General features: G+C 35.8%; 1 protein-coding gene across 3 annotated transcripts in view; it reads right to left on the reverse strand.

Moving 5' to 3' along the window:
- Positions 1-18,726, reverse strand: part of RBBP6 (retinoblastoma binding protein 6) — a 35,458-nt gene that overhangs the window by 12,993 nt on the left and 3,739 nt on the right. For 2 of the 3 annotated variants that reach the window (XM_006753609.2, XM_006753608.2), the window contains exons 1-8: positions 18,311-18,720; positions 14,104-14,203; positions 10,873-10,909; positions 6,717-6,761; positions 4,597-4,685; positions 4,385-4,481; positions 3,904-4,043; positions 1,336-1,508 (exon numbers count right to left, since the gene is read on the reverse strand). In XM_006753609.2, the coding sequence (XP_006753672.1) occupies positions 1,336-1,508; positions 3,904-4,043; positions 4,385-4,481; positions 4,597-4,685; positions 6,717-6,761; positions 10,873-10,909; positions 14,104-14,203; positions 18,311-18,476 (847 nt within the window). In that variant the 5' untranslated portion in view covers positions 18,477-18,720. Of the gene's footprint in view, positions 1-1,335; positions 1,509-3,903; positions 4,044-4,384; positions 4,482-4,596; positions 4,686-6,716; positions 6,762-10,872; positions 10,910-14,103; positions 14,204-18,310; positions 18,721-18,726 lie in introns of those variants that run through there. The other variant, XM_015563994.1, reaches the window with a different exon arrangement.

Genomic DNA, 18,726 nt, shown 5'->3' on the forward strand with positions numbered 1-18,726 from the left:
GTGGTTCTAAATTACACTTAGGAGTTATCTTTTCACTTAAAGGAAACATTTTCTGGCTTCTTTTTAGCATATGTGAATTGCCAGAATCCCTACTCTTGTGCTATGGGGCCATCAATAAGTAAAATAAGGGTGACTTGAATACAAGAACTGTGATACCATGACAGTAATGTGATAACCAATATAGCTATTAAGGGACTATGTGAGGGAAATGGAGACACTGGACAAAAGAATGGTTCTCGTCTCAGGTGGGACAAAACTGCTCAGCATGAGATTTCATCATGCTATTCAGAACAGTGCACAATTTAAAAATTATGAATTGTTTATTTCTGGAATTTTCCATTTAATATTTTCAAACTGTGGTTGACCCTGGTTAATTGAAACCACAGTGAAACCTTGGGTAAAAGGAGGCCACATAAGGTATCTTTCACAATCCAGAAAAGGGAATTAGTTACCATTTTAAAATATCTGCACTGTATACCATTTAAAATGTATAGGAGCCCTAGCTGGTTTGGCTCAGTGGATAGAGTGTCGGCTTGCCGACTGAAAGGTCCCAGGCTCGATTCTGGTCAAGGGTACATGCCCAGGTTGCGGGCTCGATCCCCAGTTGGGGGGCGTGCAGGAGGCAGCTGATCAATGATTCTCATCACTGATGGTTCTATCTCTCTCTCCCCTTCTCCTTTCCTCTCTGAAATCAATAAAAAAATAAAATCAATAAAAACTTATTTAAAATAAAATTAAAGATAAAATGTATAGGAAACAAGAATTCTACATTTTATAAAACCTCATCACAACCAGTCACGCCCTGATGGAGGTATTGGTTAATTCAAATATTAAAAGGACAGAGAGGCTGTTGCTTAGAAAAGAAAAACGTAGCAGCAAAAGCAGAGTTCTCATTAGTAAATGCTCAAACAATTATCAACATTTCATATCTTATTAAAATTCACAATGTTGCTAAGTGCCTTTCCAAGTAAAACAGCTAAACCTTAAACGTGGATTAGAACTGCATGGGTCCACTTATACATGGATCTCCGCCCAATAAATATGTACAGTACTGTAAAAGTATTTCCTTTCTTATGATTTTCTTAATAACATTTTCTTTTCTCTAGCTTACTTTATTATAAGAATACAGAATATATGTAGCATACAGAATATGTAATTAACCATTTTTTGGTAAGGCTTCTAGTCAACAGCAGGCTAGTAACAGTTAAGTTTGGGGGAGTCAAAGTTATATTTGGATTTCTGACTAGGGGTTAACGCCCCTAACCCCCATGTTGCCAAAGGTCAACTGTATACATATTCTAAAATCTATGTCTTCAAAGGCTGAGCATGCCTTACACTCATCACAGTAGCTGTTTCCACAGCAGGGAATGACAACGGCATCAGTCATGATGTCTTTGCAGATGAGACACAGCAACTCATCTGGGATAGGGTCGTCCTCTTCAGAAGATGAAGAAGGCTCCTCTGGCAAGAAAGGTGGCTTTTCTTTCTTCCCAATTGCATATGCTTCTCTGTAAAAAAAGGTTTTAGCATTTTAACACTGTTAAGAAGGAAAAGTATTTCTAAGACATTTACAAGTTCTGCTATATCCATAAAGGGAACTTATAATTCAGTACAATGCCTGATTAGTTGACATGAGTGTAATATCTTCCAAAATAAGGGAGCAATTATTATTCTCCATCTAACCAACAGAAAGACATAAAATCCTCAACAAGTATACAAAAAGAAACAAAGAAATGCTATAAAAGTGGCTGAAAGGATCTTAGAATCCATAGCTCTAAGAGCTGAGGGCCAGAAGGTAAAGTGACACATTCAGTGCCACAAAAGGATTCAAACTTAGACACGGCAATACCCTGATCACATTTTTGTACCCTACCAGGTTTCCTGGGGGGCGGGCCCTCCATGGTCTAACAGTTCTCAATACCTGTAAAGGTAATTACTGTGAATGCCACATAATATGGGAAACTAAAATTGGTACAAGGGGAAATATTATGTCACCAACCACACCAATAATTAGTGGCCAGTGGTCTACTTATAATTAGTATTTTAAAAGGGATGTACCCATTTATAGTCAATTTTTACTTAAATGACTAGAACATGTTACAAAAATTTAAAGTAACACCTGCAGAAATGTTGGATATTAAATGTATTCAAAAAAAAAAACAAAAACACGCTACTCTCAGACTCATCACCACTGCGTCCAACACCCCCATCTTCTCTGTAATCAGGCAAACTTGTAAAACAGGAATTCCTAGAGAAATTTCCTATCTCGTTAAGGAACAGTGTGTTTATCTCACTGGACAGAGAAGGTACCTGAGGTGTGCTATTTGTGTTGCAGTTGCTCCATAGACATCACCACGATTCCAGAAATAAGTGTCAATTTGCTTATGCCCCACTGTTCCCAATTTGTGAAAGAGGAGTCTCCCACTGCCCGAGAGAGAAAAGAAAAGAAAAGAAAAAAAAAAAGAAGAGAGGATAGAAAAAGAAACAGAAGAATCTGAGTTGCTTATTAGTGGTGTTAATGAAGAGGGTGAAAGTTTTAATTAAAATATTTGGGCTCCCATTTTCCCCAGCATTTGCTGCGTGTTTGTCATAAATGGGTTTTTTGTATTGCACCATTCAAAAGCAATGAATTATTAACTCTGGTTCACAGGTGATGCTCATTTTTCCAACACAAATATTTAAATACTTTATTTCTATATTTTATTAAGATGAAGCGGTCTGCTCTTAAATGTGTCTGTAAAAATAATTTCAACCTAAAATTGTTTGGAAGCATGTATGAAATGTCTGAATTAGAAACAGCATAACAAGCTACTCTAAGATGAACCACAAAAATACAAGATGGTAACCGAAAAAAAAAAACAGATGGGTGTGAAGTTAAGAAAGTGAGCAGGGTTGGGAATTTTCTTATCTGTGAACTAAAACATTTACTGAAGTACCTACTCAAAAACACTAAATCTTTTCAATACCATTCTATGGCACAGCCATTTTCATTGTCCTCCCCGGCTCACTACACTACTTTCAACAATACAGCAAGAAGCTGAGGAAAAACTGTGTTCTTACATACAATACTTTTGTATGTTACTGAGAACAGGGACATCTTATTTTCTAAATTGAGGTCTGTCAAGGTAACTTCATGATCTCCTGGAGGACCTGTTACAAATGCAGCAGCGGTGGCAGTGGCACGTGAATGCCTAGACCACTCAACATAGAGATTCCTATGCACTATGAAGTTGTTCTCTAAAACAACATTTAATATTGTGTTGTGTGAGTTCACAACTATTGAGAGTGACAAAAAGGTAATTAGAAGCATTAGTAAGAGCTCATGAAAGGGAACTTACTAGTTGAACTATTTCCCTAGGTTTTCATGTCTATCCATTTCATTAAAAATTAGCTCACAAAATTAAATTTGAAAACTCAATAAAAATGAGCATTAAGGTATAGCTTATTGTGCTAGAGATGACCTGAACTAATGGTTTACAAAATAAACCATACTTTAGAATCTTAAGACTCACACAGATACCTCAGTGTTTTACTTCTTGGCACTTACATTTACCTTGACATATTGCAGAACTTTTATTCTTAAGCCTCGTTTCTCAAAACTATTAAGGTATCTGTCTTGTTAACTTAAAAAGTGCAAGTAGCATGTAAGCTTATGTGGCAGTAAGTATGTGAATGGAGGAAAGCAGGGAATGACAGAAAAAGAAAAAAATTAAAAGACTACAAGAGAAGTGGGACTCTGGTAGCAGAAGCCCCCAGGCCCATTTTAAATGTGCTTTAAATGGAGCCGACTGCAGCTTCTCATTCCTAACACAGAAGTGGCCAAGTCCCAAGCTCAAGACAAACAGAACACTCTACCTGGACTGACTGCAGTCCCCACAGGCCACATTTAATCTGAATACTCACGCATCTATAGTTGGTATTGCGTATTTTCCAGTGTTGGTGAGCATTGCACCTTTCATGTTAGGATCTTTCACTTCCATCATGAAACTTCTGGGAATTCCAGTGCTCTTTTTAATCCTAGGACCAGATTCGAAGTTCTTATCCTTTTCAGAGATGGAAGATGAGGAGGGAGAGAAATTTAACATTAGTTAACATGTAGTGTTTACTAACTATATATATTATTTACACATGATTTCACTTAATCCTCACAACAGCCATCCACAGGCAAAAAGTAACAGGCTTGGAGAAATCAGAACTTGCCCAAGCTCACTCAGCTATTAAGTGGCTGAGCCAGTATTTGAAGCCTGACAATTTGGCTTTGACCACAGAGGCTGTGGTCATTTGCCCTTGTACTATAGAAAGCAGTATTTACCAAGAAAAAAAAAAGGCTAATAAATAACTGTAAGAAAAATAAGCTGAACTATGTTTTGTACTTTGGACTTACCCCATTTGTTGGGCAATTCTTAATATAATGGCCAGGTTTACCACAGCGGAAACAGGTATAAGATGGAGGTGGTGGACCTAGAGGTTTCTTCATGTAACTGAAAGGGAGAAAAAAATTACATGTAAACAAAATCTTAAAAAAAAATAAAGCCTCTGCTTGGGGGAGAAATCAACCCCGAAGTCCCTAGTAGTATACAGTACTTATGAACTTACTTGATTGGGTCGTATTCATGGCCAGATTGCGACATCATTGCTTTAATTTTATCTTCTTCAGAAGCATTGGCTTCAGCCAGATTGGCAGTCTGTTTAACAGGTAATTATTTGACACACACATTAGAAACACATTTAAGACCACACAGCCAAAGACAACACCACTCATCCTGTAAAGAGCAGTATCTAATCTTGCATAAAAACAGCTATTTACACATATAACCCATAAGAGGCACTGGGAGTTCCTCGGGTGTTTGAGTGTCTGCGGGATTGGAGAAAGTCTTTCTGGGGGCACTCAAACCTTAGACCCTGTTTATACCTTGTGTTAAGATTTGCACACTACTCCTCTTAAGAGTTAAAAGCAGATTAAGTTTAGAAAGAAACACTTGATGTTTTCCAACCTTAAAAATAATTCAAGTGTCGTAGCACTAAGACTATAGTACTTTGTACTTACAACTGGGAGGTGGGATTGGGGGTAGAATAACTGAACACATTAAAAATCAGAAGGCTCTTCAGGGAGTGGTGCCAATTTCAAATTAAGAACAAAGCAAAGCACATGCAATGAGCATTCATAATTTTAAATCCAACTCTCCAAATTTTTATGAACTTCATCTTTAAGGTCTATACAAGTGTAGATATAAGCAGGATCTAAGGGAGTGAGTCCTAATAGCTTGAGTCTTCAGGCATCTAGCACTCATATCAGTCATTCATTGGGTTTTTATCTTTACATTCATTCACAAAACAAGCAACCAGTTTTAACATTTTATTGTAATTTTGTATACAAAGAATGCTTAACATTAACAGAGCTTAGAACAGCAACATTTACAGAAAACTTGATTACATGTTGAACAACTAATTTGTTTGAACCCAAACATTAATTTACAAATAGTTAAAAAAAAATTCCCCAAACCTCCAAAATTCCCCAACTGCTTCCCACAGAGAAACAATGGTAGGAATAGACCCAAACTCAAATATGGTCCTTACAGAACATAAGGATTAAAACAGTAACCTATAAACTGCTAATGATGTTAAGTCTATGCTAAACTAGTTTGTATTAGAAAATTAGGAGGACAGTTTTAGCCCACTTTATCTTCTAGAGTTATCAATTTTAATGTTCAGTTTTCCCAGAAAAGGAACTAGGACATTTTTTGGGGGGGGAGGGGAAGGAGAGGGGTACATTCTAAGGAAAAGGACACAACCTATAACAAAACCAAAGTATAAGATGGAGGCGGTGGACCTAGGGGGATAGCACCAATGGAAAAGCCATCAACTCATTAATCGTGGTTGCTAAATTTGGCTTAGGGGGGAAAAAAGATTTTTGGAAAACTTCCTTTTTGGCCCTCAAAAATCTGTCTATTCTGTAATAATTGCTTTTTTTTAAAAAGGCATGATTTGCAAGCTAAATCTATTGTTTTTAAAAGTAGTCCATTACTAGTGCTTTCCCAAATAAAAAGTACACACTGTTGAGCAGAAAATGTAAGCAATCTTATAGCAAAACATGGCATATACAATGATTTCAGGAGGTAACATTTTACCCCTCTGCCAAACATACACATTGGTATATTCCTGCAAACAGCTGTATACATCACAATTCACGTAGTCTGTGTTCAAACAAATTAGGTTGTTTAAAACTTTTTCTAATGCAGACAGACTACAAGTCTACAGTATAAAGAAGCAATTGTATCACATTTAATATATTGACCTTCATGGGTTCAATTCAAATATTCAAGAAAGAACCATGCAATTGTCCATGTAAAGGAAAGCTTCTATTTGGCTGCTTAAATAAAGTCCACATAATTTACAGCCCAAACCAAGGAATTCCTCCAGAACTTTCTTAGTTTCCAATGTACAATTAAAAACAAAATATATGAGGGGGGGAAAAAGTATGAGTAGCTTCATTGTGTTTCTTCTGTCTTGAAGATGAAAATACTCCAACATTGTGCTGAGGCTGACAAAGTACTCCCCCTATCTTCTCAAAACCACAACTACTCTTTACAGGATAGTAATAATACATACAATATTTTTACAAAAATCTCCTCCCCCAACCCCTCCAAAAAATTGTTCCACATAAAAATACGATGTTAGAAAAAGATTAATATTTTCAAGAATATATGTATATATACCTTTGTAAGCTGGGCCAGAGAAATAGATGCAGAAGAGTCATCAATCTGTTCACAAAAAATTAAACACACATTCAAGTTCCACACTGAAAACATCTAAAAGTGATCAGTTAGTTCCTACTGCCACTTAATGTTTAAATATTGGGCATTTTCTTAGAAGTAGTCTAAAGAATGTTATTTTCTAAAAAGTGTTTTAAAGCTGAAAGTGTAGCTCACCCCTCCTTTCCCTTCGTATTTCACACAGTAATAAAGGCTAACAGCTGAGGGGGGCTAAGTCACAATGGGAAAACGGGGTAAGGAAAAGTGTATCATATGGGCACTCTGTGCAGGCAGGTGACTAAATGCTAGGTAGAGTGCAGTGTCTGTCAGTGGTCTCTAAATTTGATGATGCTCAAGACAATGGACACTAGGAGAGCAAGAAATCTAACTTTCCTGGAATGTCATTATGTAAATTGTAAAACAAGCAATTCTTTAAAGGCTCAGATAATCTTGAATAAAACAACTCCCACTAATTGTGACTTTTGATCTTTTTTTAAGCATACACTCCTCAATCTAAGTAAATTTAGTCTCCCATATGGAGAATAACAAGTAACTTCCTGACAAAGAAAACACAACTTTCTCAGGGCAAAAATGTTAAGCTAAACAAAAGGGCCCCGAGGCAAGGGCAAACAGAGCTGGTTCATATGAGGATGATTTTAATATGTGAAGAAAAGAAAACTAATCAAATGGAGCAAGTATTAGAAATGAAAGATATAAGGGGGCTTTAAAAAAAGTGTTTTCAAATGTGACTTTCTTAAATTTGTCATTATTTGGTTCCCTGACATGATTTTAATATCAGCTTTTAAAAAGTATATATGTATGTGCATATATGTACACACACACACACTTATCTTTAGCACATAATTGTGAAGTTATAATTTTCCTACAGGTGTACCCAAATGAAAGCATTATCTTTTATGTACTTAGGAACTTGTTATAATTCTCTCATGCATTATTGGTTATAACTCTAGTTTAAAATAGAGAGAATGTAACAAGATGTCTGAATCAAAGAAGAAAACAAAAGTTAGTTTGATGGCTATTATTACTGAGATGCTTAAATAAAGGTTCATAGCTCTATACTGAAGGACTCTAAAGAGTTCATAATGCATGAATCCCACATTCCTAATACTCAACCATATAATCCACCATTGGGTCCTCACAACTGTCCAGCTCTTAAATTTTAGTTTCCTAATAGAACTAATCTCAAGGGGCAAGTTAAAAAAAATTTTGAGAGAATTTACGATATCCTATTTTTAGCCAGAATAAATTAACCTAGTCAAATCTGTTTTAAAGAGGGTTACATTTTACATCAAGCAGGAATTGTTTGAATTTAAATAACAATAAATGAATAAACTACTGTCACCCATCATCTATATACTATATTATGCTTCTAACCAATGAAACAAATAAATAGCCTTTAAAACAGTCCTTTACTACCTCGAATATGATACTGATCATTAACTCTCTTATTGCTGGAACTGAAAAACTAACGTTTTCGTTCATCCCACTCTAACACTTAAAATATAATGTCTTTTTGTTCTTATGCCAGGCTTTTTTGTCCTCCTTTTTAGCTTTCTGCCAACTTGTTATTAGTACTGGGTATTTATTGGGTTGAAAGTGGTTTCAGATAGTCAATGGCATCTAAGTAACTTTTTTCCACCAAATAATCACCATAGCACCTAAATATTTTATAATCTATAAGTAAGTCAAATGTACCACAAATTTAGAAGGGTATCTAATTGTTTTCTACATATAGCAAGGTACGAAAAACTGAAAACTTGCTGACAAGGAATGGTTTAAAAATGACTAGAAATTTATATGTTCAAAACATCAATAAATACAGTAACTCTCAGACTATTGATAAAAACAAATTCTGCCACATTAAAAAAAAAAGTCTTCAAAACAACTGCTTGATGCATACTGTGGACATCATTAAGACACCTCCCCACATCTAATTTGCGGTCTTGCTTCTGGGAGCAAGAATCTAAAATCTTTAATGCCAAATACACTTACTTGAAATTAAAGGATCCTACACAATGTAATTCTGATGTTCAGTTAGTAGGAAGAAGACCCAGTTTTGGAGTCTCAACATGGAAGGACAACTAAGTAAAGAAAGCTGAAGAATACAGACAGATATAGCCAGTCATCTTTGATTAGAGATGGCCAAGTTACCAAAATGTACATACATTCACTTCTACTAATCAGAATGTAAAAACCTGGCTTAGTGATTTTTATCTTACTTGGTTTTTGGAACAATACATGTAATTCTTAAGTCTCTTAAGATGGGAACAAATTGTACTTGTTGAAGCTCTTCTCTCATCCTAAATGTCAGCAAATGTACCTCAAGCAAATAAATGACGGGGATATTGTTATCTAATGTCTCCATTTCAGATAATTCTACTTAAAAATTAAAGCCACTTTTAACTAAAAACAAAAAGAAAGAGAAACCTAAATAAGCGTAAAATAAACTGCTTCTTATAAGTGTAATACAGACATGCCAGGGAACACACAAGGCTAAAAGAATGTTAACTTTATTTATGAACATGTGATTTGTGTTTATACACATGCTAATAAACAAAAAGGAAATAACTGTTTTCAAGAAATAAAACTTCATCTGAATTAGTTTAAATACTATATAAATGTACTTCATACAAATGTGTTACATTAACTACTACAGTCACCAGGATAGTCATCTATTTTGTGCTAGCATTTGGATACATTTTTAAAAAATCAGTTTTAAACCAATCACCAGCAAAACAGAAACTTGGACATTTTTTACAGCATTATGCTTAAAAAAACAAAAACCCATATACCCCAAAAGAGGGGGGGAACCCCAAACACTATGAGTTTGGAATCACTGTATTTAATTCCATGGGAACTAAAGGCCATATATACTTTAGAGAACAAGTCCAAAGTTCAGATTTTCTATGTTTAAGATCCAATGATCCAAGGTTAGTGAAACGACTAATACACAATTCAAGATCAGTATTTAAAAAGGATAAAGTGAAACAGCAAGCAGTACCCTTGAATTCTAAATGAAGATTTCAGACATCTTGTGTATAAATCAGCCTGAGCAGTCAAATGTTTAGAGAACCATCCAGTTTACAGAACCAATTACTGCAGACCTGTGTTTGGAAACAGATGCTTCATCCCACAACTGAGGATTACTATTAATTATTAGCTCACAGTCAAAATGGTGCCGTACTTCAAGTTAATCTGTGGTAAAATTAAGACGTTACCCTGGTTAAGGGCAGTTATCTTTGATAAGGTACAGTTCTCAATTAGCTTACAATTAATATCTTATGAGAATGAGGGAAATATTTTAATTTGGACAACTGAGCAAACTGGAACTGAAAGACCTTATATTAAAATTTGAAAACAATGTACTCAATTATATAAAATCATCAAAATCACTGAGGAGACTGATATCCTGTTGGAGGGCCCAATTCGGGTTTCACTTTATAGTAAGGACAGAAACAAAGAATCGGAGCTCAGAACTGCCAAATAAAGCAAAACTAAATAATAAAGCTGCATCAGTGTTCGCTGGAAAGCTTTCTTCTCTCATGTGTCTGAACTTGGAGAAAGCATTAAACTTTAATATGGAGCTTTGCATGTTGCTAATGCCCTTTTAAAAGCCATCCATCAGGCAGAAAAAAAAAATCTAACAAAAACTAAGTGATACAACGTGAAAATGGCAAATTATACACTCCAAACATTTTTTTATTGCAAGAAACAAAAAGCACACAACAGCCTGTACATACATACAAAATACTAACTATAGACAGACAGATGCAGAACATGTTATCATGTTCAGTAATGTTAAAACCTACACGATCTAAAAAGGATCATACATTAACTGTACAACACAGTGTCATACAGGGTTGCTATCATTTAATACGAAACAGTGTTCTTGGGGCACAAATTACCCATTTCTACAAAGTAAGTGTGCAAATTATGCCACATATATCCAGATTCAACTGAGCTGTCATCAAGATACATTTTATTTACAATATGTACTATGATCAGTTGGATATTAAGGTCTAATGTGATTTACTTCACTGCAACATTATAAAGGTAAAAGCAATGTGTAGAAAAAGTGTGAGATTGTGTTTTTACATACTGCTTTTGAAGTTCCCATCACTGGTTCAGTTCGACTTCTAAAAAACAAAAACAAAAATAACATTAGCTCTATGAGCAGCTGGTTAGGATTTTATCCCTATCACACATTTGCAGGACAATTTTCCTTTGGGACAAAGATTTACAAACAGCCAATTTCCAAAATAGTACCCTACTTTATTAACCTTTACCACCTTTGAACACTATCAATTTAAGATGCATTTGTGATTAAAAAAAAAATAAAATAAAAAATCTACTCTAGAGGCCTGGCAGACCTCTAGAATCTTCCAGGAAAGATGGATTACATTTGAGTGAAAATATGTTCATTAGAATATTGGTCTGAAAAATGTAAGTATGAGACAGTTATTAAGACAATGTCCCATATGACTCGCACCTCTAACAATCCACCTCCACAAACTTATATGCTTTTTGACTTATTACCACTTAGAATATTGTAATTCTGCTTATTAAGAACTATTAGGAACTACTTCTATTAAACTTTCCCCCAGTTCTTAATAGGTACAGATGTAAATTTTCACACATCAGATTTTCTTAAAGCAAGACCATTGTTAATATTTGTAATTTGGATCCCTGAAAAATTGTTGTGCTCCAAAAACTGGGTTTCAAATCCAGAAAGACAGGTAGATAGTTACTTTAATTTTTTTTTTTAATTTGAAAAGACACTTTCTTGATACTGAAGTTGCTTTTAAGTTTGTATACTATTGGATAATTACCTTCATTTTTTAAAAAGTCTCAAAACAATGACCAAAGGTTACCAGTAAACAAGAATTCTAACTTCCAGAAAAATACAACATAGTTTGACAGAATATTTTAGTCAAAAGAATGAGATAAATGGTTATGGATAATTGAATAAATTAATTTTTAAAGAGCACACAAATAAACCCCAAAAGAAATTTTTTAAGGTCTCACAAGCCAGAGGATGAGTTGCTAAACATGTAGTCTTTATATGCTTAGTTTTAGTTTATGCTGTCCTGACTATTCAGAAATGCATAGAACCTGAAAGGAGTTTCTAAGTTTGTGCATAATTTGGAAGTCCTGAGGTAAAAATAAAGTTTTCTTTTTCTAGTATTTGCTCAACAAACTCAAGAGGCATTTTATTAGTTAAATATATGAGTCAAAAAAAAAAGGAAATCATATCCATAGTGAATGAATATGCAATTCTCTAATAGCCAACTTATTTTTTTATGTACTTAAAATAATTCCCCAAGAGTTTCTGAATATATAAAAAAATAAATCTGAAACTCAATGTTTTTAAAAGGTACTTGGTAAATTAAAGTGTAATTTCACACTAGATTCTAGGAATTAATTTTTTCCTTATAATTTCTTTTCTTTTTTTTTTTTAAAGAAGATGCTTTTTTTTAAAATATATTTTATTGATTTTTTACAGAGAGGAAGTGAGAGATATAGAAAGTTTGAAACATCGATGAGAGAGAAACATCGATCAGCTGCCTCCTGCACATCTCCAACTGGGGATGTGCCCGAACCAAGGTACATGCCCTTGACCGGAATCGAACCTGGGACCCTTCAGTCCGCAAGCCGACGCTCTATCCATTGAGCCAAACCGGTTTCGGCTATAATTTCTTAAGATTACATAAAAAACACATAGTTCACTTGGTGTTTACAGCAAAAAAAAAGTATTCAAGTCTTTTAAGTTATTATATAGAAGATATTATACAAAAGGACCTCCAAATGGAATGGAACTTTACAGTAAACAATCAGAATAATCTGTAAGAATGAATACTTGCCCACACCAACTAAAGCTCTAAGATATGATTGTACCTCAATTCTAAGGACACATTCCATTTCCTAGGACTGACAAATTGGCAAATTCCGGAATTGTTTTATTAACCAAAAGCAGAATTTGCCAAAATTATAAATAAGGTTATCTAACTTCTAAGGGGAAATCACTACCCTTTAAATAGCCTATGTTGCCCCTTGGCCTGTTTGGTTCCGTTGGCTGGGTATTATCTGATGCACCAAAAGGTTGCCAGCTCAACCCCTGGTAGACAGCATGCAGGAGGCAGCGGACAGATGTCGCCCCACCCACCTTCCTCTAAAAATCAATTAAAAAAAACTTTTAAGTAAATAATAAAAAAATGGCCTAAGTTGCTGCCCTTTTCACATATTATGATTTTGCTATCACCATTAAATAGCAAGAAAGTATAGAAAGTTACAAGATATAAAATGTTAACCCTGCCTCCTTCTTAAGCTCTAGACTAGTCCTAAACTACTGCTGTTTTGGTCATTTACCATATACCAGGCACTGTTTATTCATATCCCCATTTCATTTTGAGAACTCTAAGGTACAGATTTTAAGTAACTTACCCAAAGTCACAAATTAGTGTGAAGCATTAAGTATAGTCAAACCTAAATTTGATTCCAGTGTCTGCTCAAAAATTCTATAAACTCTCTAGCCTCCCGACAAAACCCCTTTTTGATGAGGAGCAAATGTTGGCATTGTTTAATACTTTTTTTAAAATTTTTAATTTTTTAAATATTTTTTTATTAATTTCAGAGAAGATGGAAGAGGGAGAGAGAGATAGAAACATTCATGATGAGAGAGAATCATTGATTGGCTGCCTCCTGCAAGCTCCCCATTGGGGATTGAGCCCGCAACCTGGGCATGTGCCCTTGACCGGAATCGAACCTGGGACCCTTGAGTCCGCAGGCCGACGCTCTATCCACTGAGCCAAACCGGTTGCGGCCATAGTTGTATTTTTTAAACTATAGTCTGGCCTTCCACCAGTCTGAGGGACAGTGAACTGGCCCCCTGTTTAAAAAAGTTTGAGGACCCCCCTGCTCTACCCACTGAGCTAAACCGGCTAGGGCATATTTAATACTCTTGATGGTGACAAAACAGGACAGATCTCTTAAGAAACTCATATACATTTTTTTAACAGTAGGTGGAAAAAAAGAAAGTGTAGAGGCAAATAAAAGCAAAGAAGGGTACAGAAATACTTGTTCACTATTTGAACATCATTTTGTCTTTCTAAATATTACTGATATAGAGTAAAAATTCTTCCTAATGGTGCTTACTCCTAACTACAGGTTAAGTTAATCTACCTGGGGGAAGAAATCAGGAAAAAACAAACTAATCATCACAGTTTTAATGATTAAGGAGATATAGGAGGTTTGGTTCTAAAACATCCCTGGTTCTTTCTCAAACCAACAGTCTATTATTTTAAGAACTTAAATATATGAAATTGATACTTACATAACGTACGTCTTGCTTGTAGATTTAACACCTCCAATAGGAATTCTTCTAACAATTACAGATGAATTCTTAGGAATCAGAGCATTATCATCAGTATATTCTGTAAATAAATGATAGAAATGAATTCTATTTGGGGATTTGGGTAGTCACAGTCCTCAAGAATTAGAGGACTTCAAACATGAATTTTATGGGAAATAAATATAAAAGAGCATTAATAACTCCGTGTTCCTTGCATCTGGATTACTGATACTGTCAGAACAAATATCCAAAGCCGTAAGGGACTTCTCTTCAAAGGATACCGAATAGTCAACTTGTTCTTGACCCTGGCAGGTCCAGTTTTGTGGAACCCCAAATTTCAGTTAAGTTAGCCACTAATGCTGAACATCTGAACCATGAAAAAAGCTGTTATTTATAACAAAGAAATTCTGTCTCTCCTAGCCCCTAAACATAAGTATTACTGGGGAAAAGAGACTAAAAATTTAAATTGCCATGTTTAAATACAGAAAAAAGGGTTTTATAATAAAGAATTAAGTGGAATGCAACTTTGAATAGAATGTTGATTCAAGGAAGTAACTGACATTTGAGACTTAAAAGACTGAGAGGCCAGCCAGATGTGCAAAAGGCTATGTTTCAGACAGAAAGAAAAGCACTTCTAAACAGCTGAAGAAAATGAAAGGAAATAATGATGTGAAATACAGGTAGAAAGGTACTGATCTTACATTGATTTATAGTTTCTAAATACACAGAAAGTTATTGAAGGATTTTAAACAAAAACAATGAAAGTTTTGTTAAAAACAAAACGATAACTCTGTTATCTAAGTGGAGCACCAATCCATAGAAAAATAAAAGTAGAAACAGGCTAACTAATAGGGCCAGGAAAAGAGATAAGGATGGTCTGGGCTGGAATATGAGAGAGAAATGGAGAGTCAGAATGTTTGAAGCAGAACTGCTAAGGCTTGTGGATGAATTGAACTGGGATTGGGGGAGGGGGAGTGAAGAAGAAACAAGAATTGGGCATGAACTCCTGAGTTCCTGGTTTAAACAACTGGATGAACAGTGATGTCAATTACTGATAAGACAAATGGGAAGATTAGTGAATCCTATTTTTCTACTCTTTGAAATATTATTGCAATATTTCTTTAAGAATAAAATTTAAAGAGTAAGTGGACCAATTAATTTAACTATGGTAAAAAGAGTTGCTAAGGAAGGAACTAGTAAAATTACCAAAAAGAAAAATAATCCAATACAGGGAGCAGGAGGAAAAAATGTACCCAACTCCCTTAATCACACAATCAGACAGACATTAGGGTTTATTCTGTTAAGGTTATGAGTTCACTTGTTTCACATAAGTTATTCACCACCAAGTGACTGACTTCCAATTATTTCAAGTTTGTCACTTATCTACGCATTTTCATATATATATATATATGTATATATACACACACACATACACATATATACACACACACATACAAACACACACACATATATATAAATATATCATCAGTTCTATTCTTTTAAATCATAATATGATGGTATTTCCTGTTATGAACTAAGTTGTTCAGAAAAAGGTTATTTTCCAGTATATTTCAAGCAGTAGGCTATATCTCACAGGTAATCAGTTAGAATGATGCAATTTCCTAGATCCTGGAATACCAATGTAAGCCAATCTTGCATAGTTTATGACAGTTCCAGATTCTAAGCAAGCTAAGATATACTGGGAACAGAGATGGAGAATCTTTAAAAAGCAAATTCTAGAATCAAAACTTGGGTGTCAAACACCTGACAGTTTCTGAATGTGTAACAACTCTCAAAAGTGTTCAATGGGGGGAAAAATAGCAAATGTGTTCAGAGTAGCTTTCTAGGACAATTAATTTAATCCACAAAGTGCTGTGTCAAACTAAAAGTTAGGTGCCCTAACACCAGACATTGTAACTGACCTTTTAATTTTCATGTACCTGAATTACATCAATGATTTTCTACCCTTAAGTAGCCTGTTAACTAAAACAAAAAACAAACAAAAAAACCCAGAAAAAACCTTTCTACACACCAGGATAATTTTTAATCCAAAAACATGCAGATCATGGATAGAATGAAAAACAAAACGCATTTGAGAAATGAAGGAAAATGTATGATAAGAGTATTTTAAAAATACTTCACCCTCAGCTTCCAAATCTTTCACAGTAAGTTCAAATGAAGGCTTTTTTTGGGTGTGGTGGTGATGCAGAAACATAGGTAAACAACTTATACAGTTAAATTATACAGGAAAAACATACAATCTCCTATTACAAAGCTATAAGCATTTATTCTGTACTCTTTAATTCACTGGATGGTGCTAAAACTAAGTGGCACTTACTCAGCTGCCTCGTGACACTGGATACTATTTCCAATAAAACTCATTAAGTGACTGTCCTCTGCACTCCAGTATTTCTCCCCTAATGTAAGGATTGCAAACAATCCACATCTCCTCCCCGGGGGCTCCTTCTCTTAACCACTCTAGTATCAAAGCTCTCTCCCAATAAGGACAGTTCACACAAATATATGAAATAAACATGCTGCTGGGCAAAGAAAGCATTCTCCTCTCTTTCAGGGCTTACCAAAATAATGTATCACATAATGTCCTGGCTTAGAAAAAAAATAACATGTCACAAAAGAGTTTAATTTTGAACAATTCCATCGCCTTACTCCATCAAATTTACTCCAGTCTAACAAAGTTGTATTCAATTATTAGGTGGAAAAGATGGACAAAGTCTAGCCCCAAATGATTAAACTGTGTAATACTGCAATAAAATATGAAGTTTACATAGTATCTAATGATTAAAATTGACCTAATATTCTTTAATGCCATTTTATTGTCATTCATAAGTACCATTCCCCTATCAAAATGGCCTGAAATTCTTATAAAGTCACCTGTTCTGTGAAGTATAAAACTTAAGGAATGTTTTTGGTGGCCTTAAAGAAAAAGTAATTCCCCGGGCTTAAGTTATTTTCTTGAATAATATTTTTAAAAGCTGTTTCTCAAACCTTCGTGACCATCAGTTTTTCCTCTCCTAAGTACAGAGGTGCTGTACATAATTACAATTACCATGGCCTCAAGTGAAGTGTCCCTTTAAGTATGAAACTTTTTTTAAAGGGGGGGGGGGGACAGAATATTCTTTCACTTTATCACGTGAATAAGTAAAATTCTTAATGAATATTTTTGAGTCATGATTGCCAATAGTGTTCCTAAACACAATGATACAATCATACTTATGTCTGGATGTAAATGGAAAACAGCTCTTTAATACGACAAGACATTCCATCTACCAAACAGGCTAGAAATGCGGGATCCCCCCCCGCCCCCCCCGCAACTGCAATTAAAAGAACCCTTGTTACCATAAACCAAATTTAGTAATCAAGAAAAACCCTAACCTAATTAGAACTTCACTCTATTTCTTCTCATGCCATCAATAAAACTCAAAAGACTGACCAACTGAAAACTACAGATCAGCATTACAATACTGAGAAAAAGAAACCAAGACAAGTTCAGAGTCAGAATCTGAAAGGGTCATGTCACATTTTCAATATCTACTGTTAAACTCTCAATATTATAAAAAAAATGCATATAAAGAGTACAGTCAGCGGGTGACTGGTACTCATATGGCAGCAGCCGACTGTTTTTCAGTGCCCTAATATCAACACCATTATGTAAAGTCTGGCAATCATTTTTTTTAAAAAAAAGTCTGTTTTTGATATTTAGTAAAAATGAACCAAGAGCACAGCCACTAAATTACTGTATCACTAATTCTGAAATTTGCACTCAAGACTAAAGCAATTCCATCGCTGAAGGCTGGCTGGATTAAATCCTCCAAAACATTAAGGTGAGGCTCCCTTCTCTACAATGAAGACCATTCCAAAATTAGAACAGACAGACAGGAGAAGGGAGAGAGAGGATAGAACATTTGCCCCCAACAGTTGTCCGGTTAGAAAGTTTGAGCAGCAGCACTGGGCGAGCCCCCAAAGCACCCCCTCCGCCCCCACCACAGCCTCCGTTCCCGAGCCCCGGAGGGGACTAGCCTGTGACAGGGCCCCGTGGGCACAAAGCAAACGCGGCCCGTTCAGCTCCGAGGCCGAGGCCACCACCCCTGGCCGCACCGACAGCCTCGGAAGGACCCACCACAGCCATGATGGCGGTTAGTCTCCGCCGGCACCGGGCCCATGTGCTCACCTTCCTTGGTCTGCGCGTTGGTGATCTGCAGGTCGCAGTCGGCGGCTTTCAGCTTCTCTCTCCCCATAATCTGCTTCTTTAGGTCGCAGAGGGAGATGTGCAGCCCATCGAAGGTGACGGTGTCATAGTTGAGTTTGGAAGAGAATTTATAATGCACACAGGACATGGTGCCAAAGGACTCCTAAGGTTCGGCGAGGAGACGTGGACACGCTCAATATATGTATATTTATCAACTTAAGAGCAGAATATGTACATACACAGAACACTCACAAGACACCGAAGGACCGAAGGCCTCGGGTTAAACACCCCCTCCCCACAGCAGGGGCGTGAGAACCGCAATCCAGACCCCGACCGCGGGATCACTTCATGTGCAGGAGGGCGGCGAGGGCGGGAGGGCCAGGGGCTCCGCCAACGGG

The sequence above is a fragment of the Myotis davidii genome, unplaced genomic scaffold (genome assembly GCF_000327345.1).
Source record: "Myotis davidii unplaced genomic scaffold, ASM32734v1 scaffold150, whole genome shotgun sequence".
Classification (NCBI taxonomy): Eukaryota; Metazoa; Chordata; class Mammalia; order Chiroptera; family Vespertilionidae; genus Myotis; species Myotis davidii.